Here is a 22,772-nt window from a genome sequence, read left to right as displayed (position 1 = left end):
TCTTCTTTCTCAGTGATAACCGTCACTTTGCGAGTACCAGGGATTAAAACATATGGCTACTAGCTTTGAACACTTTAGCAGGCTATAAAGTCTCGCAGACCTTTCCCAATCCCCCAAACAAACACAAAACAAACACATACACACATAAAAATCCAGAAGAAAACAGAATCAATAAGAAGACACACTACGTTTAATACAGAATCCAGCACTTGGCGTGCCAGTAATGTCATTCGAGGTATCTAGACATTGGAACTAGCGGTATGTAAAGTCTTCAAACCAGTGTGCGAAATAGCCACTGGTCCGCGAGCCGTGGCTAGTAAAATTCCAGTCGGGACAGTAAAACTGGCCGGTCAATGGCCCGACTGATCAGTGAATTTCCAAGGGATTATGTGGTATATACCACTAACTCCGTGTACCACTCATAATTTAAATTAATGATAAAGCAGGTGTCTACATCGAAAGTTTGGGCTAGTGAAATACATCGTGTATGTATATCGTGGGTTACTAACTTTCAGCCATAGATGGCCTGGTTGGCTAGCAAAATTTGGTAACTATTTCGCACACTGCGACAAGCACATCTCGACTGAACAGAAATGCCTGGAAGAGCGTCACAAGAGGTGGAAGATGCAAAGACAACCCGCGCTTCATCAGAACGCCCGTTTTACACGATGAGAGGCATCGTCAATATCTACCTGAGTCTTATATCGTCAAATATTCGGGAGTAAACCGATGCGCCACTTTAAGACCATGTGCCCTTGAAAGCTCTAATCACATCGGCAAACAAGAGATCGATAACCAACCAACGACACTGCTGTCGCCATCAGATCGATACTCAATCAAGACCTCTGCCGCCATGGGCCATGGGTGCTTTTACTGTAGATGCACGCAACTGCCAGATGCATGTCGGGTAAAGTCCCAGGATGATAAACTGTATATTAGTCGTTCATTTAGCCACTCCAGGGAGTGCCGGGTTAGAAGTGGTCATCGGCCGCAAGGGACTGACGTCGACTAACGGGATCGGGTGGTCAGATTCGTTGTCGTGACTGATGCATAAAATCGTATCTCAACTGCGCAGATCGTTCACTGTCTGGACAAAACTCGATTGTTTACAGAATTTGGTTCGACAGCTAGCACATTAGACAGAAAACCAGAAGCACCACTATTTGATGCTCTGATTAATCCTAAAAGAAGCTGACATCATTCTATGTGTTCGTTAGATGATCTAGTTGCGATTTCTCGGGCAGGATATTTACATGCTAGAGGATGAGTGAGTGACTTTCAACGATACTTTGTTCCGAGCTGAGTGTATGCAGTGTATCAGGAAAGGATAGGAGGGAAATACGAAGTTAACTGAGCAGCCCCGAAGTAGAGAACGTGTCAAAGTTTTTGGATCTAAGGATCATGGCATGGTCTTGACCTAGAAACCTAATCGGTGCAAACCGCGATTCATCGTTGGTTCCTGACGGACTGAAGGGAGACAATTCTGTGCGGGAATTTGCAGTGTCAGATGACTGGTCCTCTGTTATTCCCTTTCGCGACAACTATAAGCTCCATTTGAGTGTTTGGGTTTAGTTTTATGCCGCACTCAGCAATATTCGAACTATAAGACGGCGATCTATATAATATCGAGTCTGGACAGACAATCCAGTGATCAACAGCATGAGGAGCGATCTAATGCATGCAGTTGGGATACGATGACATGGGCCCAACCAAGTCAACGAGCCTCACCACCCGATTCGGTTAGTCACATCTTATGACAAGCATGGATTACTTGAGCTCTGGGAGCGGTACGGCCAAGTGTTAAAAGCGTTCGCTTGTCACGGCGAAGACTCGGGTTTGATTTTCCACATGGTACAATGAGTAAGGCCATTTCTGGTGTCCCTCACCGTGATATTGCTGGAATATTAACAGCGGCGTAAAACTATACTCACTCACTACTGAAGTTCCGGATTTTCACGGGTTGGCTCTACATGAATAACATTAAATATTTTGATATTTCAACAGATACATACAGTGAAATCTCGTTAATGAAGACTCGGTTAATCCGGACACCCACATACCGGGCAGTTGTTGTTGAGAAGGACAGAAAGTGAAATTACCTTGGTCAATTAAATAATTTGTCGAGTAAATGAAAGTAAACCATTAAAAATTAACGTTGACATGAAACAGAATTATAACTTCACGGCCAAAGCTTAAAGATGATTCCGCCTCCGGTCTACCACTTTTTATGAATGGTCAACAGATTTAGAATTAAGAATCGAGAACGCACTCTTCTCCATTAAGATAAGGCGAGAGTCTTGGCAGGGTGTAACATGAGTGAGTGAAGTGAGTAATGTTTCACGTCGCTTTTGACAATATTTCCAGCATTATCAGGCTGAGGACACCAGACATGCATGGCTTCTCACTTGCATGGCTACCCACGTGAGGAATCGAACCCTGTCTGCGGCGTGAGGAGCGAACGCCTTAACCACTATGCTACCATACCACCACAAGTCTGTAAAATGCTACATCTAGGCATTATGTCGTTATGCATGATAACCTTAATTCCACATGAATGATAAATTTTGTAAATTTCTGTTTTAACGTTTTTAGCGTCATGTGCGTTTGCTTTAGTGGAAAGTGCCAGTATTTTGATTAAACGCTGCTATGATATCACTACTCCCAGCATCCGTGGTGTAGTGGTTAAAGCGTCCGCTCGGAGAGTGGAAGGTCGCGGGTTCGATTCTCGGCCGCGTCATACTAAATTATGGTACTTGCCGGTCCTTGCCCTGGCGCTCGCCATTAATGTGTGAAAAGAGGACTAGTCAGCTCGTGGTCAGTATAAGGTGTGTGAGTGGGGCATTCATGCTTATACGCGGTTTGGTATCCCAGCAATCTAGCACTATAAACACAGCTGAAGTCTGGGCTAGTACAAGCAGCCATGCATACACACGCATGCACGTAATCATGAATGAAATAATCTTAAGTGCGACGTTAAGCTCAATTTCAAACATTACACTCAAAGACGAGTGTTTACACGCTGAACAAAAGGACATGAACACCGTTGGTAACGCAACGCGTAACGCGACCAGACTTCGTGTGAAAGTGTAATTTCCCTACAGCCTCCACGCAACCCGGCCATGTGGGGATTACTGGGTATCGATCATCTTGGGTTTATATAAGGCATCACATGCATTCTTGTAGCTTGGAATAACGTATATAGGTAGTGTTACCATGGTGACTGATTGCAGTGCTACTAATTGATGAGTACTTCCACAGTCCGATGTACTTTGACGGACATTGTCGTTGAACGAGGCATGATCGTGATGTAGATATGACACACAACACAGCGGCCATGTTGGTGTAGTACGTAGCATTGTCATGACGATGACGCACAGCACGAGCAAATGTAGAGTTTCTTGATATGACGCATAACATGTGTAAGTGCAGAACATAGGATCGTCATGACGATATGACGCACAACATCTATAAGTTTTGAACATAGGTTCGTCATATGACAAACAATACGTATAAGCGTAGAATATTGGATTGTCATGACGATATGACACACAATACGTGCAAGTGTAGAACACAGGTTCGTCATCGCGATGTGACGCACAACACACGTACGTGTAGAACAGGGTCGTCATGACGATATGACGCAATGCAAGTGTAAATGTAGAACATAGGATCGTCATGACGATATGACACACAATACGTGCAAGTGTAGAACACAGGTTCGTCATCGCGATGTGACGCACAACACACGTACGTGTAGAACAGGGTCGTCATGACGATATGACACACAATACGTGCAAGTGTAGAACACAGGTTCGTCATCGCGATGTGACGCACAACACACGTACGTGTAGAACAGGGTCGTCATGACGATATGACGCAATGCAAGTGTAAATGTAGAACATAGGATCGCCATGGCGATATGACTCTGTACCGTATAATGACAACATGTATTTTCTCGTGTACATGGCCTTCTCATCTCAGTCTAGAGATATGTTATGCTACATCATAATAATATAGAATCGAGGTGACTGTAGAGCGCACCACATATAACTTCCAACTCACGCACACATTTAGCTTTCATGGCCACCTATTTTAGATGACTCGACAAAAATGTTATCTATTTACCACCACGAACTTCGAGACTAAACCTCCGAGCACCCCAACAGATTCGTCAGATTATCAGAAAATTTGTGAGGGTTGTGATGCCTAGATATGGTACACGTCAAAAACAAACTCTTAATGAGGGGCACAACATCGGTACGACCACATTCAGCCCTATATTACACAAAGTCCAAAGTCGTTTAATTGCCTCCAGTACCACGTAACAGGGTCATTGACTGAAGGACTTACGACAAACATAAGTACTAAGGAGGAGACGGGGGGTCTGTGGGGGTGGGGAAGCTACGAAGAGGGAAGAGACCTGGGAGAGGGGAATTGGACGTGGGGGAGGGGAGTGGGGGCACGGGATGTATATATGTGAAAGGGTAAAAATTGTATGGGGTGGAGGAAGGAAGAAACTATAAGGATGTCACTGGCTGAACAGCGGATCCGCCAGCAGTATGAGCGGAGTATAGTCCTTGTATCCGCATATACTTGAAGACCTGATCCGACTCATATAATGGTAAGTTCCGTAATATCGTGCAATGGCTGGAGAACTGGGTCAGCTTTGGGTATTACACTGGGCAGTGGTACACTTCGGTATGTAGCAGTTCGGGTCATTAGTCTCAGCCTAATTATACTGTGTAGAACCGACATCAAAGCCCGGAATACACACGCATGAGGCGTTGCCACACAGGATCGGTGTTGTCAGCGGTCTACGATATTCCTCTGTATCACGCCTCGGTGGAAATGAGTCTTGAACAAGAAACTCGTTTGTTTCTCGTTTGACGCCGCTCTATTCTAGAGCGAGAAAGTTTGGTTTTACGCTTTAAGCAATATTCCAGCAATATCACAGCAATATCCGGGTTTTGATGGCACTCCGAATATCGAGTCCGGACCAGATGAACCGGTGATTAACGATGCGACCATTGATCCACACAATCGCTGTACAATGACAAGCTTCAGCCAAATCAGTTAAGGTGACCACCGATACCCATATTTGTCTATCACGACAAGGAAAGTAGCGTCATGTGTCGAGTGGAGGTTCTTGATGGACAGTTCTAATCAGGAGGCTCATGGACCAGAAACTGTGTAACCTAAACATCGTAGGCGTTGACAGACCAACGGTAACATTTCGGCGAATCTTGAAAATTAGGTGAGACTGAATGTAGACTGAATGTATACTGAATGTAGACTGAATGTAGACTGAACTGCATGTAGAGTTAATGTATACTGAATGTAGACTGCATGTAGACTGAATGCAGACTACATGTAGACTGAATGTAGACTGCACGTAGACTGAATGTAGACTGCACGTAGACTGAATGCAGACTGCACGTAGACTGAATGTAGACCGAATGTAGACTACATGTAGACTGAATGCAGACTACATGTAGACTGAATGTAGACTGCACGTAGACTACATGCAGCCTAACGACGAATTGCACTAGTTACAGCACCGTCTGAGGGTAAATAATCGCTTCTGTACCAGACAATCCGGTGATCAACACCACGAGCATCGATCTGCGCGATTGGGAACCAATGACATGTGTCAGCCAAGTCAGCGGGTCTGACCACCCGTTAGTCGCCGATTCTGCCTCTTATAAACATGGGTTACTGAAGATCAATAACCTATCCCAGACCTTCACGGGTAAGTTCCTTCGAGGGGCGTTCCTCAAGAAGACGATTCAACCAGGTCACCGACCTTGACCAACCGATCCACAAAATCGCCCCAATGAGCAGTATGGACTACTGGGGTCCATTGCCATCTTAGACAACACCAGATCACAACACCCCCACCCCCACCCGCGTCCACTGATAACAGAAACCATCACACCTTACGTATACTCTGCAACATGACGACCTAATTTCCTGACCATATGTTTACACCAGATCCAAATTAACACTGCATAGTTTTGCCTATTTCATATTTTTGTGTGTTTTAAATGAAACGGATCTGTTTGACCTCCACATCCGAAAACTAGATTTTCAGGATTGTGATAAGAATTATTGATGTTGTTTGTCACTCTGAGACATACAAATCAGGCTGCACAGTCAAAGATCTCTCACTGTCACTTCCACCTTCTGTATGCTGAACAAGACCCTTCTTTGAAGCCGCATACAATATACATCGTCTATTTTTTTCCCCAATCAGACTGGCAATCATGCTGTCCCACGGGAACACCATCCATTTGTTTATTGATTCTTATCTAGTCTTCGACGAAACCTGTGTAGGATTCACGTTCGTCACGTTTGGTATTGTATCTGCGGTAGGCGTTAAATGGCGCCTTGGCTCTGTCTCGGCGCGGGTGTGTACTTTAGTTAAAATTTACGTGAATGGATGGGTTTCAACAAATTCTTTTAATATATCAAGGTAAGGACTCATGGATGGCTCCATACGGAGTCGATGCGGAATGGAACACGGAATCCCATATAACCGCGGAGCTGGCCTACTATCGTTAAGATACGTCTTAAAAGACTACTGTGTAAAGTAATCACGATGTTTCTCTACAGACGGAAAGGTCACGTCACGTAATACATATAAAATACTCATGAACATGATATATCAGACTTGTATAAGTCTCCAAGCTAATACGGTAAGGTTATATTGTTACGGGGCTACAGATAAGGGGCGTACGGGCGTAATGTGTTCCTTAACATCACTGACGTACGTCTGGTTTAAGTTTTCAAGCGTGGCATGTATGCACATAAATAACCTTGTACGTCTAACATATGTAAAGTTTCATAGCTGCAAAGTTGTTTAATAGTACAAATAAGTCAAAATATAAACATCATAACATAAAAATATCCGGCTCGCTAACACAAAATGTCAGTACTCCTTCAAACCTCTCAGTACACTTCCACTTGCAATTTGAGGTGTAATTAAATACACCAACAACCCCAAAGATTACCTGGAGGACTGTAATAGTTAACTAATAAGTTTTATATGATAATTTCTAAAACAATATTGAATAACTAACATATTGTCCCTCTAACAGACTGGCTTGGTACTGTCCGCTTATCTAGACTTGCCTCTTTCAGGGATAATTTAACTTTATTACTCGCCCGTTGAAGATACTGCAGTGTAATATTTTCACTTCAGTATTACATTAGTGTAATACTCGCTCTCGCTCGTTTGATACCAAATCATTAACTCGTTTAATAAAAAATGGTATTACACGGAAGGTCGTGTAGTATTCTCTATATATATACTGAACAAAACTTGCTAGGGATATACGTAAATGTCGAAATAATGAATCATGACCTATCCATTCTTTGACACACTGATAAAATATCAATATCCCTAACCTATTTCGTCCAGTGTACATTCAGTCCATAGCATTCAGTGTAGCCCTGAAACAAGCTAACGATACACAAGCATTACCCTCCCAGACCCAAACCAATACCGACCGCTTCGAGAGCCAATTTTGACTTAATCATCTCGATCAAATCTACCTCTGCCCCTACCCCCGACCGCCTGGAAGGGTACCATTACTGTGGAATAATTATTGGTAAAACTATTCATCAAATTGAAAAAAACGAGATATCTGTAGCCAGCCCCTACAGCATAACGTCACGCTGTTAAGCATTGAACAGTTGAGTTAAATTTAGTTATATCTGCCTTTTAGGCAAAGTGGATGTATGTGATCTGTCGTATTGATCGTGGAGAAAAGCCATCCTAACAAGCCTCGCCTGCAGGAACCATGACTTCAAGACATGTCCTCTTTTACTGATTCAGGAAGGTGTTGGATTTCAAGTCAGCGAGACTGGTGCTGTGGTCGAGATACGTCGCCAACTAGAATCCCTCGTATCTCCCTTTCTTATCTAATTTAAAATTTAAATTTTCTTGGACGGATCCCTGAGTAGAGTGATTGGAACGTTGAAAGAAAAAATGTTCTTTATCGTGTTTCTTGTTAATTCTAGCATCTGTTGTTATTGAAACTGGCACCGAGGGTACAGTGCTTGCTGTTACGAATATAATGAAGCTTGGGAACCAATATTTTGTTATTTCATTGGACAAGTGTTATTTTACCAATATGTTTAGTGGGGGCAAAAATGGGCTTCACAGTTGTACCCATGTGGGGAATCGAACCCAGATCTTCGGCGTGACAAGCGAACGCTTTAACCATTAGACTGTACCCAATGATTCTGTACATTTACTTTGGCTAAGGTACACTTCTGTATATAGAAAGTTGTCCGAGGTACATTTCCGTAGTACCTGTGCCGACAACGACCCCTTCAGCCTAACTACGTCTATAAAACAGTCAGTTCAGAATGTCTCTGCTTTTTGCTGACTGACAACTCATTACCCTTCGGTACACAAGCTGGCCCTGCGGCGGTTTACGATGGCTCGTCAGCCGACCACTGTCCACGCATGTCCACCAAGGTGATCTGGCGGGCACCGACTGACTCCATTCACCGGTCCAAGTGCTTACTTCAACTTAAGTGACAGTTCCTGTGGCTACCTCTCGAGGACAGCCTTGGGTTTGACACAATGTGAAGGTGAAATGACGGTCAAGGTCACTTCCTAAACATGTTCACTTCCGACAAAATAAGTCAGGATGTAGAGATTTCTAATCGAACATATGAACCATTTCGTTCTCTGCACGTGTTCTGTGTGGCTTTTTGTAGACCACACGGTTCTGTAAATAATATAAATATTTTGAAACGCGCGTCAAAACAATTTCCATTTCTCAGCTAACTCCAACCGACAAAAACACCTGTCACATCTCAGTGTTTCATCTCTACAAAACCTGTGTTTACATTATACAAAATAAACGTACCTTGTGCCATAAGTGAGTTCGTAAAATGAGATGACAAAATGTTTCCAAATTGTGTTGCATACATCCAATATGTCGACAATATCAAGATTCAGCACTCATATAAGAACGCCCACAACTGCATATATCATTTTATCAAGTTCTGGTTACCACATTCTGGCACGGTACCTATGGAAAGATGCAGGAAGTAAACACAACAGCAACGATGACATTCAAATGGTATACAATATCTGAAGCTAATATCATTTTGACATGAAACCTGTCTGGGGCAAAAGACTCCTAAAGAACCATTTGCACCTGATCACAGCCTGATCCTGAAGCCACATCATACGGTGAACGACAGTCACGGTACCCTTTATTTAACTCAAAAGAGTCCAAAGATTCCATATTTGGTACACTGGCTGAGTGGTTGGTCTAAACAGGATTGACTTAACTGGAATTAAGATGCTCTGGCAGACTTTGGATGGCATTACTGCCAAAACTGCAATAAATGGTCGATGCTGAACAATGGCAGCATGCCAGGCAGAATATACGCCATGAAGGAATGGAAGGTTAATAGAGAGCTGCAGCTAGCGAGTCGGGCCCCCGGGGGAGCGCTGGAGTGCATTGGGCCTCTACCGCAGACCTCGGACATGGATTACTGCGTATTAGCACCTTCGGCTGAGCTGGATTGGCTAGCGACGATCTGTGCAGGTATCGGGGATGATGGTGGTTGAGCACATGGTGAAGTGTTAGAGTACCATGGGTGGACATTGCCCATATTAGCGAACGTTGATCAAGTGCCCATGGGACTCAATTCCATGTATCATTGATAGCGCGGTTCGAGAACCTTTGGGAGTGCTTGAGTCTTGATGTACTGCAACTGCATATATATTTCAATGTTAGTCGAGTGCTTTGGAGTGAGTTGGAGCGCCGAGGGGCTGAAGTGCATATATCATTGATAACGTTGTTCGAGAACCTTTGGGAGGAACTGGATCGTCGATGTACCACAATTGAAAATATATCATCATAGCACTAAAGTGGCTTTGGCGAGCCAGAACGTCGTTGTTTTACACTTGTATAAACCATAGACAACGTTGGTCGAGTACCTTAGGTTGACGTCGAGCGTCGAGCTACTACCATTATGTATAAATAATTGAAATCGATATCTCGGGGGAGTGCTAGATGTCCGAAGGGTCATCATTGCGTATATCAGAGACAACGCTGACCGAGGTACAAGGGTCATCAAGAGAACCGCGCCCGTAAATGTCATGACGATGTCAAGCCAAACACGAGCGCTAAGCCACTGTCTCGGACCATAAGAAAACAATAAGCAACTCAAACAAGCTCCCTGGTCTGTGATTTGATCGACGTGAAGGCTTCTGAACAACACTCCTGCAGTGTATCGACGTAAGACCTGTGTTAAACATGCAAATCCACTTACAGCGGGCAACACAGCTCCACACACACAGACTCAAGTGCTTGTTTATGTAAAACAACATATAACAATAGTCTCTAATTTGTATTGATAGAAGTACAGAGGGTCTGAATAGGGTCAGTTGAAATCGATGTGCTTGTTCCGTTATACAGTGCACGGAACCCTCATGAGCTCTGCGGATTCTCGATTCTGCCGTCATCTTCAATCCTGAGGCACGCCCTCTGTATTCCGACTCTCTGTAATCCGCACATCCTTATGAATGTGAACGTGTATCATACAACTGTAGTTTAATGGTTTAATCAGAAGTCTCTAGAACCATTGATAATCCAACTGGAGGGTCATTGTTTGAGATAAGGGAAACATTCGTATGACAGTTTTGAGGAGCATCTTCTATCAGTGACATGTATAAAGTAACTTTGAGATGCATTTGGACTGTTCGATTTAGAAGGATCCACGGTAACGCGAACTGTTCAGATAATGACCCGTATGACCCGTATTGAAATGCATAAAGACCAAATGTTCAAGGTTCCACGGCAAAGCAAAAGTTTCAGATACCACTGAAATACATAAATACAAGATGTTCATGGTTTCACGACAAAGCTTAAGTTTCAGATACCTTTGACATACATAAATACACGATGTTCAAGGTTCCCTGGCAAAGCTAAACTCTAAGATCATACACGCCCCGCATGGTGACACAATAATAATAATAATGATACACAAACAATGAAATCGTCCGGATTTAATAATTTTCTAGGTGAACGACTTCATAAATGATCAGATAAATGAAATGGCGCATTAACGAATCATCCTTTTCATAGCAATTACTTTCGCTTCCTTTTTTGCACATACAATATTATCGTGCACTGCTAAAGGAAAACTAGTTGTATCTGTGAAAGGGCTTGTGTTTTCATCTATCGTCCAGGGAACAGTAGTGAATAATGACCAATCATTCAATTATTTCTTTATCTGTGTAATTATGGTTGTGAAAATATATCTGTTAACGTTGTTAGTCATTAACATCGAACACTCACGCTGATAGAAATAATACCCTTCCGCCTCACAGAACAATACAGCAGCTTGTTTTTCAATCAGCTCAAATTACCCCCAAATCTATTTTATTCCAAACGATAATACGCTCTGCAATGTATTGATAGCTAAAAAAATATAAATAAAAAACAACAACAAACAAACAAACAAACAAAAAACAACAAGAAAATGACAGAGTTACACTTAAGCAAATACACCAATCAATACGTCAATTACTTTAAGTTCACGCCTCTGGTGAAAACCAGACGCATGCCTCAAGCGAGGAAAAATGCGACTGTGGACTGAAATAGCTCGTGTCCGAATCTCGGGAAAAAAAAGGAAAACACAGCTTTCACGAACAGACGTTTACGATTTCATCTGATATTTATTGAGTGTTGACTAGTAACGGCTACATCAAAGCGATGCTTTGTACACAGTAAACGAATACGGACACATGGGTATCACTTGCCCCGAGGTAAAAATCACGAATCATTGTCTAGGGTATTAATCTGACTTTTTTTGACAAAATCTCGATTCCTCGCGACACTGGCGTAGCTTCGGAACTGGTCCTCGGAAATGTCATGTCGTAGATGTGTTTTTCCCTTACGTAGCTTGAATGGAAAATTCGCATTCGAATTCAAAATACGTCTACCGTCACCAAGGGTAGAGGGTATATAACCCATCTGGTACACGTTTTCGCAACCTTGTGGGCAGGACGTAGATTGGTAACGTCCTGACTCAACGTTGTCACTACCTATCTATCTATCTATCTATCTATCTATCTATCTATCTATCTATCTATCAATCTAAGTTTGTCAAAGTACAACGTAACAACAAAAAATAACTTTGCAATTTCACTTTGAAGAAATGGTATGGTATGTGCTATAACATCATTTCTTATGACGTCACAGAGTTCTGTGAAGCTTCTCACTTTGAGTTTTTTCTTCACTATTCACCTACAGCTAGAGAAAACACAAGACGAAAGTCAAATGCAAATTAACGAATAAACATTGAAGTGAATATTAGCTTTGTGTCTTTTGTACATACTGTTCATGATCACTACTTCACTATTCAATTAATGCCGTTAAATAGAACGTTCAGACGACGTATTGTTTTAAATAACTACAATCACAGCGTATGTAAAGGCCAAACGTTGTCACAACGTCATCGGGACTCAACTAAATAACGTTGTGACGAAGAAAGCATAAAGTTGTCACAACGTCATCGGGACTCAACTAAACAACGTTGTGACGACGAAAGCATAAAGTTGTCACACCGTCATCGGGACTCAACTAAATAACGTTGTGACGACGAAAGCATAAAGTTGTCACAACGTTGTGAAGGCGTGAAATTGTTCGCTGGGTATGAAGTGTACAAACGGGGATGTCACCAACTGGAAATAAACAAAAAACCAACAAGTCACTGAAGATGTTAATTGGCCTAGTGATCGTACTGGACGAAAACTGCTCGAGAAAAATTGCCTACGTGCGCTGCCTTGTAACTGGATGGTTACGTTACAATCGCTGTCAGTCGACATCGTGGCAGCTCGATTAACCGAGGATGTGTTGTGTTGTCTTGCCCACTTGAACAATAACAGCGAGGGTTCACCGAGCAGACAATGGGTACCCGGTCGCATAAGTCTTATAAATGTAACCTTCTAGCCTCACATATAGCTTGGAATAATGAACTGTCTGTTTATAACCGCTTCGAGCATGCACTTGGTGAATACAATTCAGTGCCATTGAAGTATACATTATTTGTGGCGAACTCTCCACTCTACAACAACGCAGTTAGTCATCAGAGTAACCTCCCCTAGCCGCAGTAGGATCTGTATTTCAAATCACAGATTTCCCAGACGACTGCATACTTGTGTCATGAGGGTGTTGAAAAACATTCCATTACGGCCATGACTTCACATAAATCTCTCCTGGACGCATCTGGATAGGTGTTTGTTGACAGAGGTGAGATGGACATAACATCATAACAGAAACATACCATTCTCCTCATGACGATATTTCATGTACGAATCACTGCCAAGACCTCAGGCGAACCTGTTATGTAAACCCAAAGCCTCCTGGTAATCGTTTTACAACAGCGACTTGTCGTTACAATACCTATCAAAAAGTCCCACCAGTGTGTACAACCAAGGCAATGGTAAAAAGGTTCAGTTTGTGCAGGCATTAACTGCTCCATGCTTTACGTTACAGAAACACCATTGATGTTGGCTTTGCACATGTATACAAAACACAGCTGGAAAAAACAACAGAGGTATAGCATTAGCAGCGACGAACATAGAACAAGTATTGACAGCGTTCTTGGGATGCTTCTTCCGAAAGCCTCAGATTCTGGAGAAGAGTACCGTCCGTTATTTTGGTAATTACCGTGTGAACGTAGTGCCATCACTATTAGCACGTAGTTGTGGATATCAGAGTCTCCAGGCCACCTGGTGCCAAGCGGTAACAGCATATTGAGTATATGTGAGGTGAGTCAGTTGTGTTGTACGCTTTCAGCAACATCAAAGCAATACCATGAGAAGTAGGGTTTGCACATTGTGGCCTTTTGGGTAGTGGTCCTCGGATTGTCCACTAGGCTACTCCACTATCATGGATTTTAAGGCCGATGAAAGCACTATGAGCCACGTCAAGGCAAATGAGCAAGCGCACTGGCTAAACGTACTGTGCTAGTGATCAGAATTGAGCCAGGTTTTCGGGGGGACGAGCGAACGCTATAAGCATTATGCCACCCTCCATGGTTATAGGCCGCTGTATGCACTACTATCAGCAATGCCAAACACATTGACTTCACGTATTGTACACGCACTATCAGCAATGCCAGGTACATTGGCTTCACGCATTGTACACGCACTATCAGCAATGCCAAGCACCTTAGCTTCACGTATCTAACGCACTATCAGCAATGTCAAGTAGATTGGTTTCACGTATTATACACGCACTATCAGCAATGTCAAGTAGATTGGCTTCACGTATTGTACACGCACTATCAGCAACATCAAGCACACTGGCTTCACGTATCCACGGCCTCCGGCCAAATTGAAGTCCAGCTACAGAGGTAAGTGTGTTACAAATGCACTTTCGTAGACTTTTCCATGCAGTAAATCAGCTTCAAATCAGTCGATCCGGCTAGGACTATCAATTTGCTACTGCCTACATAAACACCACGACTACGCTGACGATACCAAGACGGTGCCTACATCGCACATCAATATAAAATTTGGCCAAAGACAACTATCTAGACTGTAAACAAAGGTAGCAATAACAAAACCGAAACATTCCAAAAGTGAAAAACACGTTCCTGTACACAAACAAGTAACAGAGATACGCGAATGCCATCGTTTACAAGAATCGCTATAAAAGAAGATCGACTGCTTTTAATTCCAATTCTTCTCGTGCCAGGTACATACATGCACAGATATATCTCTCTTTATACCCATCCCCCATCCCTCCTTCTCTTCTTCATTCGAAAACCTATCAACCATATTCCCAACATCGTTACTCCACCTTTGTACTTATAAACATCACGGCACTATTTTAACGATAGTCTAACGGTGATTTGATTTAGTTCGGCGGTAAATCCACCCATTGATTTTCTGACATTGCCTGGTGTAAACACGATCGGCAACTACCAGCATGGAACTAGTTGATCGTCCTCCCATGTATATGTCTGGCGAGGAGATACGTGGCCCAAGTCTCGGATTGTCACATTGTGCTTCCAAATCCATCATTACATTGCCGGACCACGGACAGTGACTCCGACGGCTCACGGGAGTTGGTGTCTCTTGTATCAAGAGAGAGAGAGAGAGAGAGAGAGAGAGAGAGAGGGGGGGGGGAGGCAAATCGAGCATACTGCATTGATCTTTTCCTGAAACACATGCAAACCTAATATCTTACAATCTTGCATTCTGCCTATACGGCTTAACTGAGAAAATTTTTATCTTCGTGAAACGTGTCATAAAAATTCCTAACATCGTACACACTGTTTTAAAATTGGCAGTGAAGCCAATACGCCTATTACAGCTTAGCGTGGTTATGCTGGGACCTCGAGGGAAGGTTCGAGATTCCTGGTTTTGTTCTTCAAGACCCCCGATGGTACGGATCACGTGCTGAAGACATGGGTCTTCTGTCACCGTTCATAACATGTTGGAGGTACGAAAGTAGTCATCTAGCTTTGCAATAGCTCGCAAAAATCAACCAAAGCTTATGCATAATAAATGATGACCATGTTAGGATAAACAAAAACAAAAAAGGTACAGATGCTATTTTTTCACATATTCCACATTTAGCCTGAAAACCACTTTTTTCACTTTTTGGAAGGAAATACGTAAGGCTATCATTCTACAGCTGAGGTGTTATTCTGTCTAAAATACAAAATTGTTCTGCAATGTAACCTGGAGTAAAGTAAATACTTTCGTTTGCCAGACACTTTACCAGTGTAAAGCAATTCCGGACTTCCTTACACAAGTCTGGTTTTTCGTGTGTTGTAAACATCGCAACGTGATCCGATTTCTTCACTGTAGTTACAGGTATAGACTTTGCGATAGTTTAGCAGACACAAGGACTCCCCGTATTGAACTCCCTGACTCGGGGGATGTCGAAGACTGTTCACATTTGCGACAGATGTTTGTCTGGGCCGATGAAAGCTGCACCGTTAGTGTCATAAGCACTTTCCAACTCATGCAAATGTATCAGCAAATCGGTCACCACTCACAACCCCTCCCTTTCCCGTTACTAACACGTGGGTAGCACACGATACCGTGTGCTTAGCGGCTGTTACTGAATCGGTTTGGTTCCCCGACCACTCTGCGCTGGCGCAACACTGACTGCACTATGGCGGTCTCCGCGTCTTCATGCAGTCTGGCTCCACAGGTATGCTGCGATACTGCACTGCCTGGATAATGGCGGCCTCCACCGAGACTGGTTCTCTGAGTACGCTGCGCTGGCGCTACGCTCACTTCTCAATTGAGACCTACACACAGATCTGGCATCCTTGGTATACTGCGTTGGTTCCACCCTCAAACAAGTCTGATCCAATGACGGCCAACACTCACACTGGTTCCCTGAGTGCGTTGTACTGGCGCTACACCGATTGGCGGCCACTTTCTGGGTATGCTACACGATGCTGTATCCTTGGCATACTAAGGACTGCTGCTGGACCTTTAATTCTCTAAGAAGCCACATACACCACAACCTTTACAATACCTCTAGTTCAAGATTGCACAACAATCACTGTATGTACTGACGTGAGTTCGATACCATTCCGCGCATCTACCCTAAGGTACGGTTCGGAAGAGATGCGATTTTATCTTCGTGAGTTGGCTCCGTACTCAGTATATTTGGAACGATGCAATTAGCATACACTTCGTATTTGTCAGTTGCCGTCTTTTCTGTTGCCAGACACATAAACTGTAAACGCTAATGGATGCTGTGTTGCCACTGTGGCTGGTTCCAATCTCAAAGTGTTTGACTGTTTTACACTGTTTGACAAGGCAGATGGGATACGGCGTACTGCTCTTTCCCTAAGACCACCGCGGTCCCATCTCGCAAAGACAATGAACGTATGTTCCGGACTGTAGTCGCCCTTTGTCGACATAAACCAGCGGTTGATAAAACGAGCAACCACTGGAGTTCGAGCCTCAGATCACTTTGTGTAGGTGTGTAGAGGTCTCACGACAACTGCCTCCTCAGTACTAGGGTGGTGGAGGGAGATCGTGAAAACTTGGACGACGGGCAAGTTGTCCTCGCGATTGAATTCCAAGGGAATATAAACGTGTGTATCTTTATTAGAGATCAAATGTGGTCATCCCTGTGTAGTCTGTCATACAGAGTGAGTGAGTATGGTTTTACGCCAATTTTTGGCATTATTCCATCAACAGCAATATCATACAGACCTTTAAAAAATATCCTCACTGCGGTCCAAGTCAGCGTAGAACGTGTGGCAAGTCCGGATGAACAGAGTTTCCGAAAATGAAGAAAGCTTCTGGTCCCCTTTATATCATATTTTGTGAACATTATTTAGAAATAGTTGTATTCTTCTGTAACATATCTTCATTTGAGAGCACATGCCTCCGTACATAAAGGGGCATATTCAGTTCATTCATGCACATCACACATATGGCTACCTTAACTGAGTCCCATTATTCGTGTGTGCAATATGATCTGTTAAACGACCTGGCATACAGGCAGTATTCATACGTGAGCGATACACGCTGCCTGCAGCAACTCCCGCGCCCCGAAGCGAGAGAGAGAGAGAAAGAGAGAGAGAGAGGGAGAGAGAGAGAAGGAGGGTAGATCTGAGATATATACAAACATACACTCTGTAAACAATACCACGTGCGAGTGGTGCAATCTTGCAGGCATTCACAAGCTCACACGGGGGTCTTCGACTGATGTCAGCCAAGGTTCGCAAGAACATGATAAGATCTCAATCTGCTAACGAGTCCAAATTAACTGCAAGATGAGTTGACTGTAATGATCTGGCACAGGAGCACCCGATAAACTAACTTTCACATACATGTGTATCTCGTGGAATTAATATAAGAAAGTGTTCATGCCAAGCACAGTCCGAGTAGTCGAAAGAAACAAACAGTCCCCATTGAATTGAAAAGGAACTCCAATGATGAAGGAGACTCCGAGACTAATGCTTAATCAATGAATATATATAATTTTGATAGTAACAAACAAACCTATTAAACTGAAAATTAGTCCCATGAAAACTAGACATTCAAACCCTGGGGAAATCTAGACTTGCTTCATTTAGAGCCTTAACACTGCAGATCTGAAGACTCTATGGAAAATAATATGGTTCGGGGACTGTGAGACAGACTAGGCCTTAAGCAATGCAGAAAGTGCAAAGGAGAAAAGAAAATAATGTGGTTCAGGGACTGTGAGGCAGACTGCCCGACCCCGAGGTTTTGTTCATGAGAACATGTTTACATGCCGTGGTCTGGAGTCTACTTCCTCTGTTCCGCTGGGACGCGGACAGGGAGCCATGGTCAGTGGTCTAGCGACGAGGAAAGAACGCGGACTTAGATGACCAGGTGAGCACGCACACACCTTGACATACCTGGAAGGTAGTACTTCTGTAATTACTGTTAACAGTATTGTTGTAGAGTACTATAGTTTCCGTGTCATGTAATACAGGACAGACACGAATATAATTTGACACATTACGTAACGGAAATATTCCAAGTGACAATACTTTAAATGGAAATAATGGCAGTGATGGTACTTTTAATGACAATGACACTGCACGTTACGGTACGCTAAGTAACCATACAGTTAACATTAATATTATACTAGTCAAATGACAATAATGACAATACTTTAAAAAACAATAATGACAATGACAATAATCCCAATGACAATACTTTAAATGACAATAATGCCAATGACAATACCAATGGCAATACTTTAAATGACAATGGCAATACCAATGACAATACTTTAAATGACACTTATGAAAACGACAATAATGGCAATGACAATACCAATGGCAATACTTTAAATGACAATGGCAATACCAATGACAATACTTTAAATGACACTTATGAAAACGACAATAATGACAATGACTATACATTAAATGACAACCCTGGCGATGACAAAAACCCCAATGACAATACTTTCAATGACAATAATGACAATGGCAATCCCAATGACAATACTTTAAATGACACTAATGACATTGACAATACTCGAAATGACAATGACACTAGCCCAAAATGGCACTGCACGTAACGATTGTACTCAAAATGACCCTACAAGTCTTGGGAATACAACACACTGGTGTAGTCAGTGACAACATTCGTTAATCCCACATGTGCTTACACTTTGCCTGAATTCCACGCCCGATTTCAATGCCCTTTGATGATCCACGAACAATATCAATATTCTAAATGACACAAAATGAAATGGCACACCAACACAACAAACGATGTCACCAAGCGTTCAAACTAAAACACAATGGCAACATGACAGGGTTTAACAGTACATGAAATTACTCTTAAATGCTTCACGCTGTGACAGTACACCTCGACACTAGACAGTCTAGCAATACACTTTAATAAGAGACGAAATGGCCTCAAGCTGCAATAATGTGATACACTTTAATACGATATGAATAAATCTTGATACCATATGTAGTTGATAAACACTTTAATTCAACGAGCGGAGATGATACGCTTTAATAGTACAGCATGTTGAAGGATGTACTATGAAATGGCAATGCTCTTGAATACTATAAACAGTTACAAAAGACTTCAATGCTGTAATACAGCTGAAATACGTTTGGTTACTACTGGCAATACACTTACCACTACGTCAGTGACGCTACAGTTTAATGGTACACGTAATGACACTTCTACAAAACTGCGCCACAACAATGCGTTCTGCGCACTCATATAGAGTGCAGACAGTTGATCTGAGTTTCCTGAAACCTGTCTTCAAAAGACGTTGAATAACCCCTTAGGAAACGCGAGTACATTACAGAACACCAAAAATAGACATACGTATCCACATGCACAGACATGCATACACAGACTCAAGCACGGAGAGAGAGAGAGAGAGATAGATAGAGAGAGAGAGACGCTCACAGACTCACAGACACAAATTCGCCACACATCGCACAAACACACACACACATACATTTACCACATTTTCCACAACACACGCACACAGTTAACAAATGTACTTGTTTACAAATTCACGCCAAACAGAACCATGGCACACACATACAACATTACACACGCATATAGGCTGGAATAACGAGTAGATATGTACATATGGATTAATTCGGTCCAGTACCCTTGATTGAAATCATTGTGAAATCAACCTTCTGTGATGAGGATTGGGTTTAGTTGACGACATCAACACAGTGCTATGAGATGCAATGCGAGAATCTGAATGCAATATCAGCGATCCTCTATATCCACAACTGTGTAGAAACGACTCTATTACCCTAGTCCAATACTTATCTCTTTGTTCTCAGTAATCAAGAAGTAGCCACTTCAAGGCACATCGGCCAATGTGCAGCATATTCAATATAAAGAACACATTCTCTCGTCATTCAATGTCTCAGAGACCAGGCAATATCGTGTCTTGGCTTCCCAGAGGTTTAAATGGATCGCAGGTTGTGGTTTAATACCGCTAATCAATAACGAGCTCCCAGGCTTGGGTTTCAATGAATAAGTGTTAAGCTTACCATTCCGTCGGAGCCCGTTGAAACACTGTCTCGCGCTGTATCCGAACCACCCAGCATCAGCATCACCAACACAGTCAGTGTCCACGCCGTCACCTCGGCGTTCATGACGATCGACTACACCACCCGACCGTCGATGTCGTCGTCACCAGCTGCCTCTACCACCACACCCGGCAGCTAGAACACGCAGACCACCTGATGTCAGTAAGGGTAGCAACTCACCCCTCTCTCACCGGCCCGCTTCCAGTTTAGCACCCACTTCCAAGGTTAGCGGGAACTAACACCCTTTCACCAGCCGTTATCCGTCCTGCAAGGGAATAATACTACAGACACGTATAGCACACGGTAGCTTGACGTCCTAATCAGCTGGCACCGTCGTTGCTGTGGGGGAAAGGGAGGCGGTTGTACGAGAGTCAGAACTACTCTCTCATCAACCGTCTTGAATCCAACTTCGCTTCTCGACCGTCAGCCACTGTTAAAAGCGAGACCTGCTTGCGCTTGCTAAATAATTCATATACGGGAATGTAATTTCTGTGTGGCCCAGCACACAAGAAATAAGTAATTGCAGTATCGGGATAGATAGAATGTTTTCCTGTAGGCGAGCTGTGTAGCGCTCTAACTGCCCAGTGCTCGCCGCGCGAAGAGGAAGAACTCAACACTGCTTGTCGTCTGCTCCTGTGGTAGTGCAACCTTCCTCTTCCTCGTGGAAAGGACTATATGAAGCCGTGTCTCTCACTCACAAAGTACGTCCTCCACACACAGCCCGCTTCACACTGCCATACAGCTCAAAGACACATCCAAGCTGAAAACTATATAATAAATAAGTCATCACGGCCAACGATTGACATGTGCCTTTTATGGAAGTGCTATATTTAGTGGCGGCGGGAAAGCCCCCTGAAAGTAGGTCAAAGCATGTTATGACGTCACGTCATTTGCATTGTTGTAAGCTTAACCGGCAATACTGCTGCCTTATTCATCATGATTCATTTACCTACATTGTATTAAGTTTACTGTACGGAGTGACCTCCCTTGTAAGCGACACTCTTGTGTGAAGCTCGCGTTCAGGCTTGTGATTTTCACATCACAGCTTGCAAGCTAGAGTTACCGTACAGCGGGGACCAGTGGAGTAGCTAAGTGGTTAAAGCGTTCGTTCGTGACGCCGAAAGTCCCGGTTCGATTCCCTACATGGGTACAATGCAGGCCTAGTGATCTGTGATATTGCTGGAATATTAAAGCAGCGGAAAACTAAACCTTTACGTATACCACATCTCAGAAAATCATTATCGTTTGTTTTCAAATACAGTGATTCTTTCATTTATGTAAAGGTGGAACACTTTACCAGCTCTCTGTAAAGACACGCAGCATCGAGTGAGTGACCAGAAATGGCCTAACACATTGTACCCATGTGCAATTATATATCAACATCCCCGGCCTCTGATATCTGTAACTTGATCTGTATGTATGCATTCACAGATAACAACGATGTTTGACGAAGGAAAGTGAAAGTTGCAAGAAACCGGTTTTATTGCCTGAAACATCGGGGCAGTGATGATAGTTGTCATCTACACGCCTCAATAACACGGAGGAGGTTGTCAGAAGACGCGGCCACACCACTGTTTGATGTGTGCGTCAGAGTACCAAAAAACGCGTGTCACGTGATCAATGTCTCAGACACATGTGTCGTCCCACCGTTAGTCACAACAAATTCATTGTAAAAAATAGCTATGTGTAAGATTGTATGAGGAAACACCTTACACTAATAGAAATCTGACATATTTGAATTCAATTATTTTCATGGCATGTTGTATATTTTTCGTTTCCTTATGATGTTTTTTTCCTTTAATATATGTCTTTTTAATTTCAATTTTATTGCTTCGTACATTTCAAGTCATCGATTTTTTTTCAGATATGCTGAATAATTTGTTAGGATTGCGAGTCACAATCGCACCACTAAATTAATGAATGTTTAGAATATTTGACTTCATTCTATTTTTTGTGCATGGTGTGTTGCATATTTTCATTTTTTTTTTCCTTTTCGTAATATTTCTTTTTAATTAGTCATTTTATTCCGCTATATATTTTAAATCATTTACTTTGTCAGATATTCTGAACATTCTTTTCAACTGCGAGTTAAAATCGCAACACTGAATTAATGAATGTTTGGCATATTTGAATTCCTTCTATATTGCATTCATGGTAATGTTTACTAGTATTTTCCCCTCCTAAATATTTCT

At 42.8% G+C, this 22,772-nt stretch overlaps 1 protein-coding gene across 1 annotated transcript in view; it reads right to left on the bottom strand.

The window, feature by feature from the left end:
- LOC137281587 (matrix metalloproteinase-24-like) overlaps positions 1-21,331 on the bottom strand; it is an 86,837-nt gene extending 65,506 nt beyond the window's left edge. Inside the window, exon 1 of the mRNA XM_067812917.1 lies at positions 20,542-21,331. Coding sequence (XP_067669018.1) covers positions 20,542-20,646 — 105 coding nt within the window. The 5' untranslated portion in view covers positions 20,647-21,331. The remainder of the gene's footprint in view (positions 1-20,541) is intronic.
- Between the last annotated feature and the right edge of the window lie 1,441 nt (positions 21,332-22,772).

This window comes from Haliotis asinina, chromosome 4 (assembly GCF_037392515.1).
Source record: "Haliotis asinina isolate JCU_RB_2024 chromosome 4, JCU_Hal_asi_v2, whole genome shotgun sequence".
Taxonomy (NCBI): domain Eukaryota; kingdom Metazoa; phylum Mollusca; class Gastropoda; order Lepetellida; family Haliotidae; genus Haliotis; species Haliotis asinina.
This window is presented reverse-complemented; position numbering and strand designations above follow the sequence as displayed.